Raw genomic sequence first — 17,721 nt, forward strand, 5'->3', positions numbered from 1 at the left:
AACATCTTGGCCAAATCGCCCTCATATGGCTTTCATTAGTCTGTAATTGGGGCTGAGGTCTGCTCTCCGCCATCGCAAGGGGTTACATCAGCGTTGTCTGAATGTCCCCACAGCCTCTCGAAAGGAAAGCCAGGAATTCAGCGTCTCGCCCTGAAATGACCACCATGAACACGGTCAGCTAGAGAGAGTAGGAAAGAAAAATCGAAATGTGCAGGCGTTTGTGACGAAGAGCTAAAAGGATACGCATGGCAACCCATATCCGACTGGCTCCACCCACTTCTCCAGGCAGCCTCTGCTCTACCAGCAGAACAAGCGAATGTAGACGGGAAATTTTAGCACGGAGGTCCGAGGCAAAGGGGTGATACTTGAAACACTCACTAGAAGAAAATAAGAAAAAAACCCTTTGCTTATTGGTTGTTTTTTTTTTTTTTTTTAAACAAAGCTTTCAATGTTCTAGTTGTTTACTGGCGCATGTGCCTTCTGGGCCACAGGGAGAGGAACCCTGTACGGCTCGGCTCGGACTGAGAGAGGGCGTGTGAGAATGCCGCCCCCAAAAACGCAGCCAGGTTAACGCCGGTTCTGAAACGGGAGCACCAAATTAAATACGAAACCTGGAGGCAGACACATGCTCAGCAGTGATAGGAGGGCGGGGCTTTGCAAAACCCCCCCCCAAAAAACAGGCGGAGCAATCGCAGTGATTCACTGTGAAGTGCTTTCGATTGGTTGGAGCGAGAAGTCGGCGATACGCGGTCGCCACACGCGCTGTCAGGGGCCGCCGAAGCCCCGACCTGCCACGCCCTTTTGCCACGCCCTGTGCTCTGAGGCAGTCTTGTTGATGAGGTATGGCCAGAGTCCTTCAACGCAGATGTGAAAAGCTGCAACGGTCCATGTGGTGAGCTGGTGAGCTGTGGTACAGGAGCTCTGCAACCCCTGAAATGGCCGAAAAGTCCGTTCACTGCAGGAAATACTGCTTTGGCACACAAGTGAAACCTACCGAGCGAAAGGGGCAGAAACGGAAAGGCCGCCGTCGTCTTACTCTTAATGAGCACGAATAAAAATGCAGGAAAATAAAGACAACCGTGAGGAGGAAAACAAAAGCCTTCAACCGGAGGAGCACAGTTGTCGCATTGAGAGTGGTGAGGCCACACGGGAGATGTCCCCCAGCTGTAAGTCTGTTTAAGTGACGTAGATAAAAACAGAGCAATAAAAAAAAAAAAAAAAAAAAAAAAAAAAATCACAATACCAGATGTTAGTTAACCAACAGTTGCCATTGGAGAAAATATACATTAGGTAAATCAGTAGACATTTTTTTTTGCATTACAAAAATGTTTTTTTTTTTCAAAGGTCTTCACATTATCTTCATATGTAAGCAGGTGACACAAAGGGAAAATATATGTTCATAATATGATATAAAGCACCTTAAAAGTTTAGTAAAAGCTGAAGTAACTCTAATCATTTTATATATAAAATGTCTTTAGAGCAATAAAAAAAGTTCTCTCAAATGTGATTTAAGATTAAAAGGCACATAATGAATGTATATATGAAGCTTTGCATATTGTAAAAAAACAACAACAAAAAAAACAAAACAATACTTTTAAGGCTGTTTTTAGTAGCTAGGTTGTTAATACAGGGGAAAAGTAGCACCAGTTTTTTTCTTGTGTCATCTCTAACCTGAGAAAGCTTTGTAACACAACATGGCCGACATGGTCTATCTACTTCCCTTTCATACTCGATGCAGTGCGATTCTCTCCTCTTCTGACCAAGCGTTTGGGTTTTGTGTATCAAGAACATGCATGAGACAACACTTTAAAGGCTTCCACACGCACTCTGGTCCCTCTGGGGGGGGGGGGCGGGGGTTCGAGGGGATCCTACACACACCCGTTTAGAAGCAGAATCGTCATGTCCGCTCCCCCGTTCTTAGCGGGTCTGGGAAAGGGAGCCTCGGACATGGTGGCCTTAGTGATAGGGGAAAAAAAAATCAAAACAAAACCTAAAAAGGAAGAAAACATTTAAAAAATCAAATAAAAGGTTGAAAAAGGTTGGGGGGGCTGGGTTTGCTGGTGGCCGCTGTGTGCCGGCGGGTCTGTGGGGGGGGAGGGGGGGTGGGGAGGATTGGGGGGGCCGGCGTTACGCCCCGCGGTCGGCACCCTCTTGCTGGGTCAGGCACACGGGGCAGCACGCTCCTTTTAGCTTCACGGGCCTCGGGCATGCCGCTGCGGGACAGCTCTCCACGAAACAAGTCACCTGGGCATCCTGTGGGGGGGGACAGGGATAATCAGATCACCCCTAAACTGTTAGAGTAAGGGATAGTGTTAGAGGTTTAGGGGAGGAGAGGAGAGACTCAGATTAGTCCCTATACTTTATGGGTACAGACAGAAAAGAGGACAGAGAGGAGCTTAGGAGGAAGGGAGGAGAGACACTCTGATTTTCCTTTTCTCTGTTGAGACATTCAAAGTGTAGGGACTAATCAGAGACGTTTGGGGGTGACAGGAGAGAGGCTCAGATTGGTATTTACACTGTGAGGGTAAGGGATAGTGTTAGGGGTTTAGGGGGGAGAGAAGAAACTCAAGATTAGTCCCTATACTGTGGATAATAGGGTAATACCAGAGAAAAGGACAGTCAGAGAAGTTTACAGGTGACAGTAGAGAGACTCAGACTGGTACTTACACAGTGAGGGTACAGACCACCAAGGGGGCAGTCAGAGGGGTTTGGAGGAGAGTGGAGAGACACTGCAGGGTGTAATCTAACAGAGAAGAGGACTGAGAGAGAATTCAGGGGACAGAGGAGAGGGACTCGAGATTGGTATCTACACTATGAGGGTCGTAATCACTAAGGGCACAGTCAGAAGGGTTTGGAGAAGACTTATCTACGCTCTGAGGGTACTAACCGCTAAGGGGCCAGTGACCTGGGGCCTAAGGGTCATAGTGGTTTGGAGGAGGGAGGAGATGGTGTAGATACCAATCTGAATCTAAGAAGTTAGTAACTGCTAACGGGACAGTGAGAAGGGTTGGGAAGACAGGAGACAGTTTTAGTGGTTAGTACCCTCACAAGTGTAGATACCAGTCTAAGTGGGAGAGGTAGAGAGGGATCAGAACAGAACACCTTCTGGGTAAACAGGACGAAGCAGGGGAGAACTGACTGATGGGGGAAAAAAAGGAGGATGGGAGCGGCAGGAGAACGAGGGCGCACAGGGAGACCGGGGGGGGTGGGGGGCTGGGGGGGGGGGGATGGGTGATGGGAGGGGGGCCATCACGAGGTAACTGAGGGTGAGAGGAACACTGTGAGCCAATCAGCTCACTGGCTACCTGGGTGAGCGTCTTTTGTTCTGGCCTCTAATTGAGAGCTGACCTCTCCAGAGGGGCCCGTCAGGGGAGCAAACGGGCTGGCCGTGACAGCTCCTGGCGGGAGCCCCAGGAGAGGCGGCGGGGCGGGGGACGGGGGGGGAGGGGATGGGTGGGACGGGGGGGGCGTACCCTGCATTCGCATGCCGTGCAGGCGTCCTTCTTCCACCTCTCGCCGTTGGGCCGCTCCCGCCCCTCCTCATCCGTGCAGTCCGTTTTACTCAGACGGGCTTCAAGTCTTTTAATCTGCAGAGGAGGGGGGGGGGGGGAGATCAAAGGGGGCAGTGAGGCACTTGCGAAGGCTCCGTGGTACAGCTAGATTAAAACCTCCGCCAATCCATCCTGACACCTGAACCAATGTGATTTTCACACAGAATACCAGCGAAGCACGGTCATAGTTCTGCATGCGTGTTCTCTCAAAACAAACCGTAACTTTTTTCTGTCTTTTTTTTTTTTTTTTTACCCCTGTAATCCAAACGACCTGACCGTGGCAGACTGCTTTAACCCCCTGCCTGCGATATCCTGTAAACCCTGAAAGCCCGAAACACAGAAGAGTGGTGATGATGCAAGGAAGAACACATTTGGACCATTTTTTCTTCTTCTTTTTTTTTTTTTTGCTTCTGATGAGTTCATCAAATCCTTGCCCCCTATGTGGGAATATAGCGATATCGGACTTGTAGATCTTAAGAAAAAGTAACATGCAATCTGATAAGGCTGGATATCCTGTTAAATCTGCGCTCGGATGAAACGCTTCCCTGCCTTTTCGACAGGTAAGGAATCCTATCTCAAAAGGCCTTTGCTGAGGGACGAGTCCCAACCCGCAGCAAACCAAAGAGGCTACACAACCGTGCTTCACTCCAAACAACTGCTGCCACTTCTAATCCGTTCCCCTTTACTTAAGTGGATCTGCTGCAATTAAAAAGAACAGAGAAAAAACATTTTCAAGGGAAACACTTTTCCCCCAAGAGAGAACAGAAGAGCGCAAAAAAAGCACTTGCGAAAGAAAAATCCATGTTTAAATAAAAGATACAAAGCATAAAGCTCAACACGCAGTACGAATGCACAGGCAGTGTGGGAACAGTGAGTGATCGTTTCAGAGCCTGAAGCACATGCTTTCATCAAGTAAAAAAACATGTATAAAACCAGGCTGGAGTCTGACTGTTCCACAGGAGATGAGATTACATGCACAGCCAAGGATGCCGCCACAAGGGGGGAAAAAAAAGCAAAGAAAAACACTCATGCATCTGATCTGCAGGTCCATGGCTGGAATGACTCATGTAAGGTGCATCTGATTTAACAGGCTTCTGCGTAACGCTGTGGAATTGGATTAGAGGGGAATGAGAAACAATTTTCAACTCATCCACAGTGGTTAGTCAAACTGACCAACCGCAGTTACTGCCGCTGCTTTTCAAAGACCAGCCAGCCACTCACATTTGGGGGCCTTATTAAATAAAGCGTGTAAGGTACAAGAGCCCACGAGGGGCCTCGGTATGTCATTTATACTCAGCTCTGATCACTGCTTTGTCAGGAACATGGCATAGCTCATGGACCAATCAGAAGGCCTTTAGCTCTCTCTGAGACCTGGCAGCCGCCTGGCGGGACTGCTCTCACCTGCTTTCGTAAGCTCGTGATAGTCTTCTGCATGTCCACGACGAAGTCCTGGAAGTCATTCAGTGAAGTGCTTGGTTTCGATGACACAGACACATTTGAAGGCCTTTCAGTGGCATCTTCTACGAGGCTGTAAAATGAAAAAAGTCACCAAGATCTTTCGGGTTCTGTTTTTTTTTTAACTGCTACATGCTTTCCATATAAACTGAGCAAAGGAGAGATGTACACTGCACCTCTAGCGTTTACCACTGTGGTGGTAAAAAGGGCCATTTACATGCAAGGTCCTGAATTAGCCTTACAGTCTCAATCCATCTACACTACATACGGGGGTACCTTCTGCCCACCCAGGTCCACTCAGTGATTAGCCTGCCCACCCACAATGCTGAGCCAAACCCTTTTGATTCTGATCCAGGATCAGGGTAAAGGCTCAGCAGAAAGTACCTACACCCAGACAGTCAGTGACAGGGTCTGCTTTTTACCTGCGCTTTACCCGCTCTTTCGCAGTGCTGGCGGGTTTCTCTTCAGCGTAGCTGTGCTCCGCTGACCTCCGACCTCTGAAGTGGAAGGAGAGGGCATTGAACTGGCCTTTTGTCCTGCAATCTGTGGGATAAGGAACATGGGACACGGTCAAACCGCGGTCGAGCCAATGCCGTTTCCTTGCCCTACACAGTCTGCTGGTAGAAGCAGACCACAGCCGAAACGGGTACTCTGAAGAAGAGCCTGCCGTGTGGCAGTACAAACGCCCCCTAGTGGTGGCCTGTCAAATGAGTCTGCTGCAACACAGGGCCACGCATCTGATGTGCGCGAGCCAGGAAAAGTCTTATCCGTCTGCCAAACAAATAAACAATGAACCCGATGAATACCCACAACGGAGCCAGGGGGCTGGCTGGCGACATGCTCTCTCACACATCGGAGCAGTGGGTGTCGGCCTGCGCACCAGCCCGCCCCTGACTGGCTGAAGCTCTACTGCTGGAACTAACGTGTGCAGCCAGCTGCGCAGCCGCAGACGCGAGGTGTCCAGGCGTCTGCGCACAGATCTCGGCAGCTGTGGGGGACAGTCCCACACCGTCAGCAGGCAGTCAAAGGACACTTTAGGAGGAGAGGGAGGCTTAGACTCGGACAGTTAAGGCCTCCGCAGTAAGAACAGAACACATGAAAAGGCCGGCTCCACAGGTCTGGCGTGAGGGCCCTGTCATTACCCTACAGTTAGGGGGGAGGGGGGGGGGGGGGGGCGCGCTGAGCGGAGCTATACACAGAAAACACGGCCAATTAAAGTGTCCTTCTGGCTGAAGCACTGTTCAACTCCATAAAAAAATCCAAGTCGTCTCCACCTTAACAGTCTACAGTTTATCAGTCAGTGGTTTGCAAACAGTGGGGAGAAAATTAAAAGGAACCCCCCCCCTCACGTACATATGCACATAAAGGAAGGGGACGATAAAAAAGCAACCCCACATTCCTATGCTCTGCCCCCCAGAGATTAATGTGGCAAATGAGTCGGCCAACTTTGGGGGGGGGGGGGGTGCAAAAAAAAAAAAAAAAACAGACATTGTCTTCCTGGCCTTTCAGCGGTCTGCGCAGACAGGATATTCCGTGTTTATTGGCTTGCGTGTTCCCATGTTCGGAAAGCCAGCGTGAACCCGCGGTCACGTTATTAAAGCACAGGAAGACAATATAGAAACACGCCGGCCATTAAGCTGCGTTTATTAAAATCGGGGGCCATACGCCGCGCTGCAGAAACGCTCCATTTGAACCCCGGGGAGCTCGGCGCTCCCGGCGGGATTTCACCTGAGCTTCTCCGGGTCCGGCCCCCCCCAGCTGCAGCTCGTTCGGCAGGAATTCAGCCCCTCGTTTCAGGCTCAGCATGCAGCTTTTATCCTTCTTACTGTGCCTTACGCGCTTCTGGTTCTGCGTTACCGGAATTCCAGCGTCACTAAAAACGCCCCGCTCAAACGTAGAAACTGAAATCTACTGAAACAAGTACTGTCGAGAGGAGGATTTGAATTTCTTCTCATGCCCACTGGAGACTTACGCTTGAGCACAAACGTACATGTGACTAATCTTACTTCCATAGTTTTGCAACACTTTGCAGCTCTGAAGGCTTGCAAAAAGAAAAATATAATACAGTGGGTAAACAGCAAGAAAGGGCAATACCGGCTGTGTCACGTCTGCGTCATTTTGTCTAACACCAGTCAGCAGTCTAGACATTAAGGTGAACTGGAATGCTTCTGAGAGACACGACCAGGCTGCAGAGGCAATAAGCTCCTCCCTTCAGCACCTCTAAGGTTGTGCTGGTGGGGCTGGGGGCGTGCGGATGGGGGGGGGGCGCAGGACAGAAGGTTGGGAATATCTCGCCTGATTTCGGAGCTGGATCCGCTGCATTCACAGAGCTCCGCACAGAGGAAGGCATTGCACAAGCCCTGGCGCATTCCTTCCAGCCCTCTGTGATTTTAATTGATTCCACAAGCTGCTCTGCAGCCAAATTCCCATGGCGACCGCGGCACCAAACCAGCTCCATATGACTCTGTACTGTACGTGAGGCCGCAGCCGATGACATACGCTCCCCAAATCTCTTCATGTTCTATTAAACAGCCTCTGAGCTGAAAACGCAAAAGCCGCCTCATTGTGCTGGACATTTACAAATGCTTAAAAATGGAGTTTTTCAGCTTAAGGTAATGGGGTTATCTGATAAAAAGGTGGTATTGTTACACCGATACCCCACATTTACCTGACCTGCCCCAGAGCGTGAGAATCTTTACACATGAACAATTCAGCCAAAATTAAGTGGTATCAGACCTGTGAAGTAAAGTGACACCTAAAATCCTTTCCTGAGAAAGCTGCTTGGCTAACACTGCAGCTTCGGTCTGTAGCGCGTCATCAGCTGCCAGCAGTGAGTTTTTTCGCGCCGGTAACGGTGAAGACTGGCGCGTCCGTCTTTGCGTTCCGACTTGCGGTTTCTCCGCCGTCACCTGACGCGAACCCGCCCGGCATCTCGCGCGGCTCCCATTAGGCCCGGCGGGGAGCTCGGGCGGAGACAGAGCCTGTTTTATTTGCAGAGTAAATGGGTAATTGTCTGTAATCAGCCGAGCTCACAGAGGGCTTGTATTCTCACCCCGGCAACGCCAAGGAAGCTGGCCCACTTCAAACGGTCGGCGGGGGTAAAAAATTAAACCCAAATCACACCACCGATTACAGGGGTGCAGAGCACAATCTGCCCCTCTTCCCTCCAAATCCCTCCCCCATCCCTGTGCACACCCCAACCAGAATCAGACACTTAGGATTGGATCCCTTATTTGGTGCCCGGTGGAGCATAATTAATTGGAATATAATTAAGTATGTCGACGGCACATGCAACTACAAGCACAGATGAAATGAGTCGCATGTCTGGGGTAACGCAGGGATACAGACAGCAGGCCGCTGAAGTTGGGCTGTGATCAGTGCTCTCGTTTGCAGAACGAGGGGCAGCGGTGTTGCACAGCGGTAAGGAGCAGTGCTCGCAAACTGAAAGGTTGCTGGTTCGATTCGCTGCTGCTGTACCCTTGGGCAAGGTACTTACCCCGGAATTGCCTCAGTAAATATCCAGCTGTGTAAACGGGTAATGCAAGAATTGTAACCTGTGTAAGTCACACTGGATAAGAAAGTCTGCTAAATGCCAGTAACGTAATGTAATGTAACAAGGGGTTCAACGGACAAGCTCCCGAGAATCTGGGGTATGGGGGGGGGGTGGGGGGTTGGATGTGTGGCGGCTCATTCCAGCCCGCTGTCCGTCTCTGACCTGCATAATCCCCTCCTAATCAGGGCCGCAGAGATGGGCCAGACTCAACACCAAAAATAATAGCATGAAACACATGTGCACGATCACGTCACGGGGCTCTGGTTTCAGCAGAGAGCTGGTCTGAATGAGGGAGATTAGCTGGGGGGGGAGGGGAGCAAATGGCGAGGTGAAAACTTCAAATGTCAGCCTCATCGCCCTGACTTATTACTGACCACATGATTCAGCAGGGTTAAACTCTGCCGTGTTACTGAATACAGTAAGAATGTCCTTGGTGCAATTTTATAGATCTAGAGCTTACCTCCTTTCCACAACTGTTTATCTGAAAATAAGGCATTTTCTTTTTGCCCGCTCAGTTGATACTCACGACAGTCATTTAAAATGGGGCTTAACATGGGGTAACCACTAATGCTAAGATTTCATTTCTGTCACATGTTCAAACCTGTTTTCACTTCAGTCTTACCTTCTAGTGTTGCACTTTTCACAGATTCACAGCAAAGATAATGTATATGGAGGCCAGCATTTCAGGAAAGATCTTCTAAAATATTTGAAACTGTGGTTGCAAAAAATGTAGAAAATAACATTATGGTATGTTGGTACTCTTCTTCTTACTGCCGTAATTTAATTTTTATGGTTGAGTGACTGGGTAAGCTGTAAAGCTTTAAGTCTTAAATCCTGACGTTAAACTGCTGCTTCCAAAGGCTTGCATTTCTTGCGGGAGAGGGGCTGTGAAGGGTTAACTGGTACTGAAGGTAGATCGAGACTCCCAGGACCCCACAGTGAGTGCAGCTACTGTGTGCTGACATCACTGACCCACACCAGCCAATCAGAAAGCTCTGCCCTCCACCGCACAACGCACAGACTGGGTCAAAGTAGCCACTGACAGCACCTGATAGCACTGCCCACTGTGCGGTTCCTGAAGCCTCACTGTCCTATCACTGGCTTGTACGTTTATGACTCCTCCCACCCCCAGAAAAGGCAAGCCTTCAGAAGAGGCGTTTGACATCTGGCGTTCAGCGCCCTGCCCATCACTAGTGTAAACATTTCCCCCGAGGCTAAACATTTATAGGAATTTGTGGCACTTGGCACACTTGCACTCCAGCCATTTCGGAGGCCGAAGAGGTTTTTAACTCTCTTTTTCAGCAATGTAAACATTCCACTCCTCCCCCCCCCACCCCCCAAAGCGGCTCAAACGGTGGCGAGGCCCTGTGGAAACTGGCACACTCGAACCCCAGGCGTCCTGCGGTTGGCAGGGTCTCCGGGGTTTGAGCGGCTGAGCGTCAGCGCGTTTGCAACGGTCAGCGGCCACCCACCCTCGCAGCAGTCCTGCCACATGCGCAGGTCCATCTTGGGCACGTCCTCGCAGCTGCCGTAGCCGTGGGGCAGCTCGGCCACCCGGAACACGTCCGCCTGCACCCGCGTGATGTTGTCCCCGTTGTCACACAGCACCCGGGACAGCGAGGTCTGCCGAAGCTGCGTCAGCTGGGCGGGGGTGAACACCCCGGGGCTCTCGTACCAGAACCTGGGGGGACACAGAGATGGGGAGGGGTGTGTATCAGCGCGGTGACCACGGACACGGTGCGCTCGTCCTGAAAGGGGGGACGCGCTCTGCTACAGATATGCAGATGGGACGGCACACACCGGGAGGGGGTAAATCTTTCTGAGGAGTGTGAGGCTGTTCAGCATCCCAGGCTGAGGCATTCCTGGCTGATTAAGTTAAGGCATTACGTCTGCTCAAAGGGATCTTTCACTGTGTGGAGGGGCAATCTTTCACTGTGCGGAGGGACGGGGGTCCTGGGAGGGAGCAGGGCCCAAGCAGGGTACCTCTACTGGGCAGCCTCCCCCCAGCAGGGCCCACCTAGCCTGTGTGTGTGTATATGTGTATGTGTGTGTGTGTGTGTGTGTGTGTGTGTGTGTGTGTGTGTGTGTGTGTGTGTGTGTGTGTGTGTGTGTGTGTGTGTGTGTGTGTGTGTGTGTGTGTGTGTGTGCACGCATCCCTGTGTGTGCGTGCGTGTGTCTGGCGGCGGGTCGGAGGTCATACCTGTCCCCGTCCCGCACGCGTTTGAACTGGGTGACCAGCAGACACATGAGGGTGGGCCCCAGTCTGCTGCCGGGGATCACGTCCTCAGCCATGAGTGCAGGGAACAGGTCGATGTTCAGGGGAGTGCCGTAGAGCCTGCAGACACAGCCCACTCAGTTACACACACTCACACAAACCTCCACGCTGCCAAGCCACAGATACACTATATATAGACAGTCAGTGGCGGGGTCTTCACACTGAAAGCTCTGTCTCCACCATTGTCCAGGCTATAAGTGTTCCGATTGGCTGGCTCATTCGGAACATTCCTGAAGGGGCACATTCTACATCCACAGCTAGCATAGCAACACAGACAGCCGTGGTACATCCTGTTACCAAACTAAAACTCCTCAACAAGGAAGTGAGCAAGCAAGCTGCACTCATTACTAGTGGTTGAATTCCAAAGCAGTGCAGCAGTGTGGTGCAGTAGTAAGAAGCAGGGCTCATAGAAAAGGTTGCTGGTTCGATTACTGTTAAATGACAACAATGTAATGTAATGTAAAGCAATTTGTAAAGCAATGTAAAACCCATGGGCAGCAGTGTAACGTAGCGGTAAGGAGCAGGGCTCATAACTGAAAGGTTGCTGGTTCAAATCCGCACTGGAATACTGCTGCTGTACCCCTGGGCAAAGTACTTCACCCACAACTGATAAAAATTGTACCCTACGTGTGTAGGTCGCTTTGGCTAAGTGCGCCTGCTAATTGACAATAATGTTGTGCGATGTCATTTAAACCAGTTTACCCAGAGTTAAAGTTAGCCTTACTCTGCTTCAGCACTCCCCCTGCCCTACCTCTGTAGCTTCTCCCGGACACCGGGGTCCCTGATCTCGTTGCGCAGGTGGTCGAAGGTGTGGGCGGAGGTGAGGTTGCAGAAGACGCGGTAGTCATTGTAGGGCGGGATGCCGTGGTCGCGGCCGCGCTGGATGTTCATGGCGGCCAGGTCGAGCGCCACGGCATGCGCCATGGAGAAGAGGCGCTCGGTCAGCTCGGTGTTGAGCAGCTGCGTGGGCACGCGCATCTTCCCCGCCGTGCCGAAGAGTCCGCGCAGCAGCGGGTCGATGCCGCCCTCGTTCACGATGCGGAAGGGCGAGAAGAAGGCCCGGTGCAGCGAGATGTGGCCCTGCGGGATGGGCCGGAAGTGCTCGTCCAGCCGGTACAGCACCGGGTTGACCAGCGTGTGGCCGAAGCGGAAGGCGGCAGTGGCGAAGGCGTTGAACACGCCAGAGTTGACGTTGGGGTCGTAGCCGCGGTACTCGCCCAGCATCTTCACACCCACCTCGCCCAGGATCTTGGGCAGCCAGTGGTTGTAGGTGATGTGCTGCATCTGGGCGCCCACGATCTTGCGCGCCTCGTGGTAGATGGTGTCCCCGTCCCAGTGCGGGTTGAGCCGCAGCAGCTCGGACGCCACGCGGTTGTGCTCGCGGAACCACAGCGTGTGCATGGCGGTCAGGCCCAGCTGCTCGTTGGCGCGGTGGTCGCCCGCCAGGAAACAGGGGATGGGGCTCTCGTTCTCGTCACGCATGCACTCGGTGGGCGGGCCCGTGGCGAAGGGGAGGAGGGGCTTCCCCGAGCGCTGGACTATGCCCTGCCGCAGCAGACCGCGCTGGCTGGCCAGGTCGCGCACCTCCTCCGACTCGTGCCGCGAGCTGCCGTACACGTTGGAGGCGTCGATGTAGGAGGTGAGCTGGTTGATCTGCTCGCGTGGGAAGACCGAGTTCATGAGCAGCGAGGTCATGCCGCTGCCGCAGACGGGGCTGGAGCGGGCGAAGAACATGCAGCGGGCGCCGCCGGCGCGGGCGCGGCGCGGGTCGCCCGGCGGGAACATGATGGGGAAGCATGGCGGGTCGTTGGTGCAGACCGCGCTGCACAGCTGCCCGTCAGAGAAGCGCGACTGGCTGAGCGCCACCACCGTGGAGTCCAGGTCGTGGTCCAGGAACTGACCCCACTGCATCAGCATGTGCGTGTAGCGGTCGTCCGGGGTGATGGTCTCCGTGCCGATCATGGTGGTGGAGACGAGGCGCGGCAGGGGCAGGGGGAAGCCGTTGTGCAGGCGCTCGGTGGCGCCCCGCGGCAGGTTGAAGCCGTTGTCGTAGACGGGCTTGAGCAGCCGCTCGAAGGCGGTGAGCGAGGCGCCCCACATCGGGTGCTGCAGGTTGTTGCAGGTGCCGTCGTGGCTGCGGTACTTCTGATGGAAGCAGATGTCGGAGCAGTTGTTGAAGCGCCGGTGCGCCGTGCAGCCCGACAGGTTGGCGATCATGTCCAGGAAGCGGGGGGAGACCAGGTCGTTGTAGCGGTAGGCTGGGGGGGGGGGGGGGGAGAGAAAGAGAGGGGAGGTTGTTGGAAATACCGCTCTGCCAATGACCAAATCCCTGCAGGCCATGTGATGCCTCACTGAAAATCCTGTCACATAAAACGTGTAGTCTTTTTTACATTTTATAAATGTTGTAAAAAGGACTCGATTTCGGCACTAGGCCCTGCGCAAACCCCGCGTAACACGCCGCGGCCCACGATGCACGGCGACGACCCCTCACTTCCTGTCAGCTGGCCGGCCGGTCTGCTCTGCACCGAGAGCCGGGATCAGGCCAAACACAACCGCGGCCGGGAAAAAAAAACCCAGCCGTGGAGAGATTATCCAAACAGCCCGCGCCGTTTTGCTGACAGGCAAAACCCCTCTGCATTCTGTCAGGGTCTGCAGCAACAATAAGCGCTTGGCTGTTGTCATAACCAGTGAAAACACTGGGTCTCGCTCCGTCAGAGGATCTAAGCTTCACAGAGCCCCATGGGCCGAGGACAGAACAATACACTCCTCTAGCTGTGTCACTCCTACTGCTTCCCGATTGGTCACTGCGTTTGTTTAAAAAAAAAAAAAAAAAAAATGCTCACCTTATGTGGGCCGGGTTTCTCCACCAGTTCTATGCATGCAATATAATTTGAACTGAATCTGCTGAGAGAAATTCATATTCGCTACTGCACTGGTTGTTGAATTAATGCTTCAATGGTCCTTAATAGATTCAGATAGATTGCTATGGAAACTTCTAAAACTTCTAAACTTCTGTGAAACTAGCTAAAAATGAAGCAAATATCTATGCATACTGACGGGTCACATGCAATTGATATATATTTGGTATAAATACACATCGATACATGAAAATGCTCCTGGCCTGGTCGCTCACCTGTCCCGTTGGTGTCCACCATCAGCCCCTGGTTGACGTGTCTCTGGATGAGGAGAAGAGTCTGCTCGAAAATCTCCCCGGCCCTGGCCTGCTCCACAGTGTAGGGGTCCCGGGGGTACCTGAACAGGGCCAGCAGCTCTGCGGGGGTCCGTGGCTGACTGAGAGCGCAGAGGGGGAGAGAGGGATGGGGGGGGGGAGTGAGTGAGACGGAGAGACAGAGAGGAAACGAGTGAGTGAATGAGATGAGAGAAAGAGAGAGAGGGAGAGGAAGGAGAGGGGGGGAGAGAGAGAGAGAAAAAGAGAGGGAGGGAGACAGAGAGAGAGAAAGATAGAGTGGGAAAGAGTGAGTGAGACAGAGAGAGAAAGATAAGACTCTGTCACGCGATAGATCCCTGAGGGCCCTGTGTTTTCCTCTCTCAGACAGGCTCTGTTAGTGCTGTTTGCTCGACACACACTTTCCCATTAGCCCTGCTCTGCGCTGCAGCGGGTCATGTGTGAGTGTGTTATTCCTCCAGGACACTGTGGCCGGCAGGACAGACCCACTGCCAGTGACCCCTCTGCCAACAGGCACTATTCCCCTTCCTTTCAGATAAAACCACAGCCAAGGCACACAGACACTAACCCTCTGAATTCTGTCCTCCCCTGAGCGCAAACTTCCTTCATTCCTCTGTGGTCCAGTTCAGGACCGCTTGTGTGACGAGCGTGAAAGAGGCTGGTGCAACCCAATTCTAATTCTTACCAGCTGAGCTACATGCAATTTTCCCCAAGCTCCACCGGCAACAATGCTGGCTAACCAAGTCTAAGGGAGTGATGTCACTACTGAAACCAGTCTGCTACCTGCTACCCTACCGGCTTTATGCAGGCCTGGCACACTTGGTTCTCTGCAAAGCTGTATGTGTCAGGGACTTTCTTTAAAAAGCCGATTTCCCCGGCCACACTCAGGACCCAAAAAAGTACCAAAATGCCAACCACCAGACACAGAAGGCTGTGACTCCAGTGACCGTAGAGAGAGGTGCCAGGTACCCCAAAGCCAGTGGAGCTACCAAGCCCTAGCATCACAGAGTTAAAAGATCTGTAGAAAAAAGCAGGCTGGCCAATCGAAGTCAAGCCCAACATACCTGCGGTAGTCTAAAGACAGCGAGGCACGCTTCAATAACCAAATGCATATTCAGTGCAGCTCAATGTCCCGCAAAGCAGGCCATAATAATAATCATTCCTCATTCCCGCTTTGATGGCAAGCCTCTGAGTAAGAACTTGGCCTGCAGATGTCAATTCCTAACGCTGTGTGCGTGAGTGCGCGTTTCCGCATCCCCTATAAGGCCATCCCATTAATCCAGACTAAAAGCACAGTGACTGCTGGGTAATTTATCGGGTGGATCTGACGCAGCTTCTCAAACATGCCAGACACCAGATCGGTGCCAACGTCAACAGCAGGCAGGCGGGTGGGCGCGCCATCCGGTGGGACCCATAGCCACGGACACAGGGGTCTGGAGGAGTGCTTTCAGCACCACCGAAAGGTGGGAGGAGGTTGCGGGGGGGGGTGGGGTGGGGGGGGGGTTGAGGGAGCTGAACGAAAAAATGCTAACAGCTGGGGACAGTGATGTACACTCCACCCAATCCACTCCACTCTGGCTCCTGTGAGCAGTTTAATGTCACTTTGTTAACCACCTTTCATTTAAAGCAGAGGGTAATGGTCGAGTCCATAGTGTTGAGGAGCAGAGCTCATAAACCCAAAAAAAAAACAAAGGTTGCTGGGTTGGATTCCCCGCTGGGGCACTGCCGCTGTACCCTTGAGCAAGGTACTTTACCCAGAATTGCCTCAGTAAATATCCAGCTGTATAAATGGGTAACGTGTAAAAGCTGTAACCTGGATAAGAGCGTCTGCTACATCCCCCCTGCCACTCCTCCCCATCTCGATAGTCCCGCCTGTTTATCGGTTGCCACGGAAACGGCCCGGTACCCTTTTCCACCGCCTGTGTTGCTGCTGAGTATTCCCTCCCCCGGTGTGGTCTGGCTCCACCGTCGCATGGGGGTCGGGAATGTCCCTGAGGAAGCATGTCACGCTAACGGTGAGATTGCTGGGCCTCGACTACGCCGAGGCTCATGGGAAACCAGAGGAAGGAAACTTGGATGAACCCTGCTTCCAGACAATTAGCGCCAGCTTCCAGACAACCAGACAATCTGATTAGCGGCAAATCCTTCAGAGATGGGGGGGGTGACCGTGCCCATGCTGAGAAGCAGGTCTGGGCAGTGTGTACCTGTCTGAGCATCATGCCAAGGTCCCACAAAAATGTCTGAGGCAGATGCACCACCGTATGCCCAAGGGGCCACCTACGGACAGGAAAAAGGGCCTCCCAAGCGCAGCTTACACTGTGTCATCTCTTGCCTCTACAACTCTGATCACAATTCCAGAGCCGGAGAGAACAAGAAAGATCCCTGCAACTGCAATTATCCACAACACTGTGCAAACAAGCCTCCTTCAGATCACTGATCAGGAAGTCTCTCAGCACGTGCACACTCTTCCTGCGTTTGCCATCAGACAGAGCAGGCAGTCCCTCATGGCTGCGTGTAACGCACGTCTCTCACGCGTCCACCGACCCGCCGACGCCGACAGGGGTTGTGTGAGGCCTGTTTATCCGTCATGCATCTGCCCGAAACAGAAACAGGGATCACAGCCTGGGCATATGCACTGCTGGGACTGTCTCCAGCGAAGGGCAGAGTCAGGTATAGGTCAAGTCTACAGAAAGTGTCACGGAGACGCCCAGCGTCTGAAATGTTTCCAGCAAACTTTCCACTGTAAGTGAATATTTGTGTTCATTTTGAAGAGCATTAAAAAGACAACTGACTCGCAAAAGCAGAGGCAGGACATGCTCATACAGGGGTGCGCTCAACAAAACCAAACACTCAGCAAAGTTCAAAAGAAATCTAGCACTGAGCAAAACAAAGAAAAGAAAAAAATCAAGCTAAGCCCACGGTCTGCTCTGTAATAAAATCCACACACACACACACACTCACACAAACACACACACAGCTCGACCGCACACACGCATTCACACACAGGGCTTCCCTACATACACACACACATCGCACCCTGCAGCCAGCACAACCCTAACCCAAACACACAGGCCCTCGCGCTGTTCGCCATGACTTCCACGGCGGGAGTAATCATTCCTAATTCCTGTGACTCATCATGGGAGCATTTCCCCTGGCGGGTCTCCGGTCCCCGGTCTCGACTTACCCGTCGAACAGATGCCTCCTGGTGGAGTCGATGGCGCTGTCCACACTGCGGATGGCTTCCTCCAGGGACGTGGCCACGAAGACGTCCCCGTCCCGGCTGACCTGAGGGACTTAAAGAGACGGCCTGGTCACATCGACAGGGCTCACCAATGACACAGCCACGCTTACTCGCAAGCCTATCAGACACTGCCATTTTACATGTATTATCCCGTTATAAAGTGGGACCTCAGTCAAGCGTGCAATGCTAGGGTATATGAGCCTGAAATGTTCCAATCACAGGAGTGCAGCTGCAGCTCCTCAGCTGAGACTCAGCCTGCCGCTATCTGACCACGAGTCCGCCTCCTTCCCCGCCAAACCACACCTGAAAGCCAGCAGTGGAAATGTTAAACTGCGGTGATACAGTTTAACAAAATCTCCTTAGACAAATCAGGCAGTAAATTCCAGTAAAATTACGACTGAAGTAAAAGTTATGCTTCTCTGGGATACTGTTATTTTAAGTTAAACTAATCTGGGATAG

At 52.4% G+C, this 17,721-nt stretch overlaps 1 protein-coding gene across 1 annotated transcript in view; it reads right to left on the reverse strand.

Moving 5' to 3' along the window:
* Positions 1-2,096: 2,096 nt before the first annotated feature.
* Positions 2,097-17,721, reverse strand: part of LOC118787474 (peroxidasin) — a 61,269-nt gene continuing 45,644 nt past the window's right edge. The window contains exons 15-23 of the mRNA XM_036543050.1: positions 17,206-17,314; positions 13,968-14,125; positions 11,586-13,092; positions 10,760-10,894; positions 10,032-10,240; positions 5,429-5,549; positions 4,953-5,079; positions 3,474-3,587; positions 2,097-2,253 (exon numbers count right to left, since the gene is read on the reverse strand). Of these exons, the coding sequence (XP_036398943.1) occupies positions 2,128-2,253; positions 3,474-3,587; positions 4,953-5,079; positions 5,429-5,549; positions 10,032-10,240; positions 10,760-10,894; positions 11,586-13,092; positions 13,968-14,125; positions 17,206-17,314 (2,606 nt within the window). The 3' untranslated portion in view covers positions 2,097-2,127. The remainder of the gene's footprint in view (positions 2,254-3,473; positions 3,588-4,952; positions 5,080-5,428; positions 5,550-10,031; positions 10,241-10,759; positions 10,895-11,585; positions 13,093-13,967; positions 14,126-17,205; positions 17,315-17,721) is intronic.

Source organism: Megalops cyprinoides, chromosome 12, assembly GCF_013368585.1.
Source record: "Megalops cyprinoides isolate fMegCyp1 chromosome 12, fMegCyp1.pri, whole genome shotgun sequence".
NCBI lineage: Eukaryota > Metazoa > Chordata > Actinopteri > Elopiformes > Megalopidae > Megalops > Megalops cyprinoides.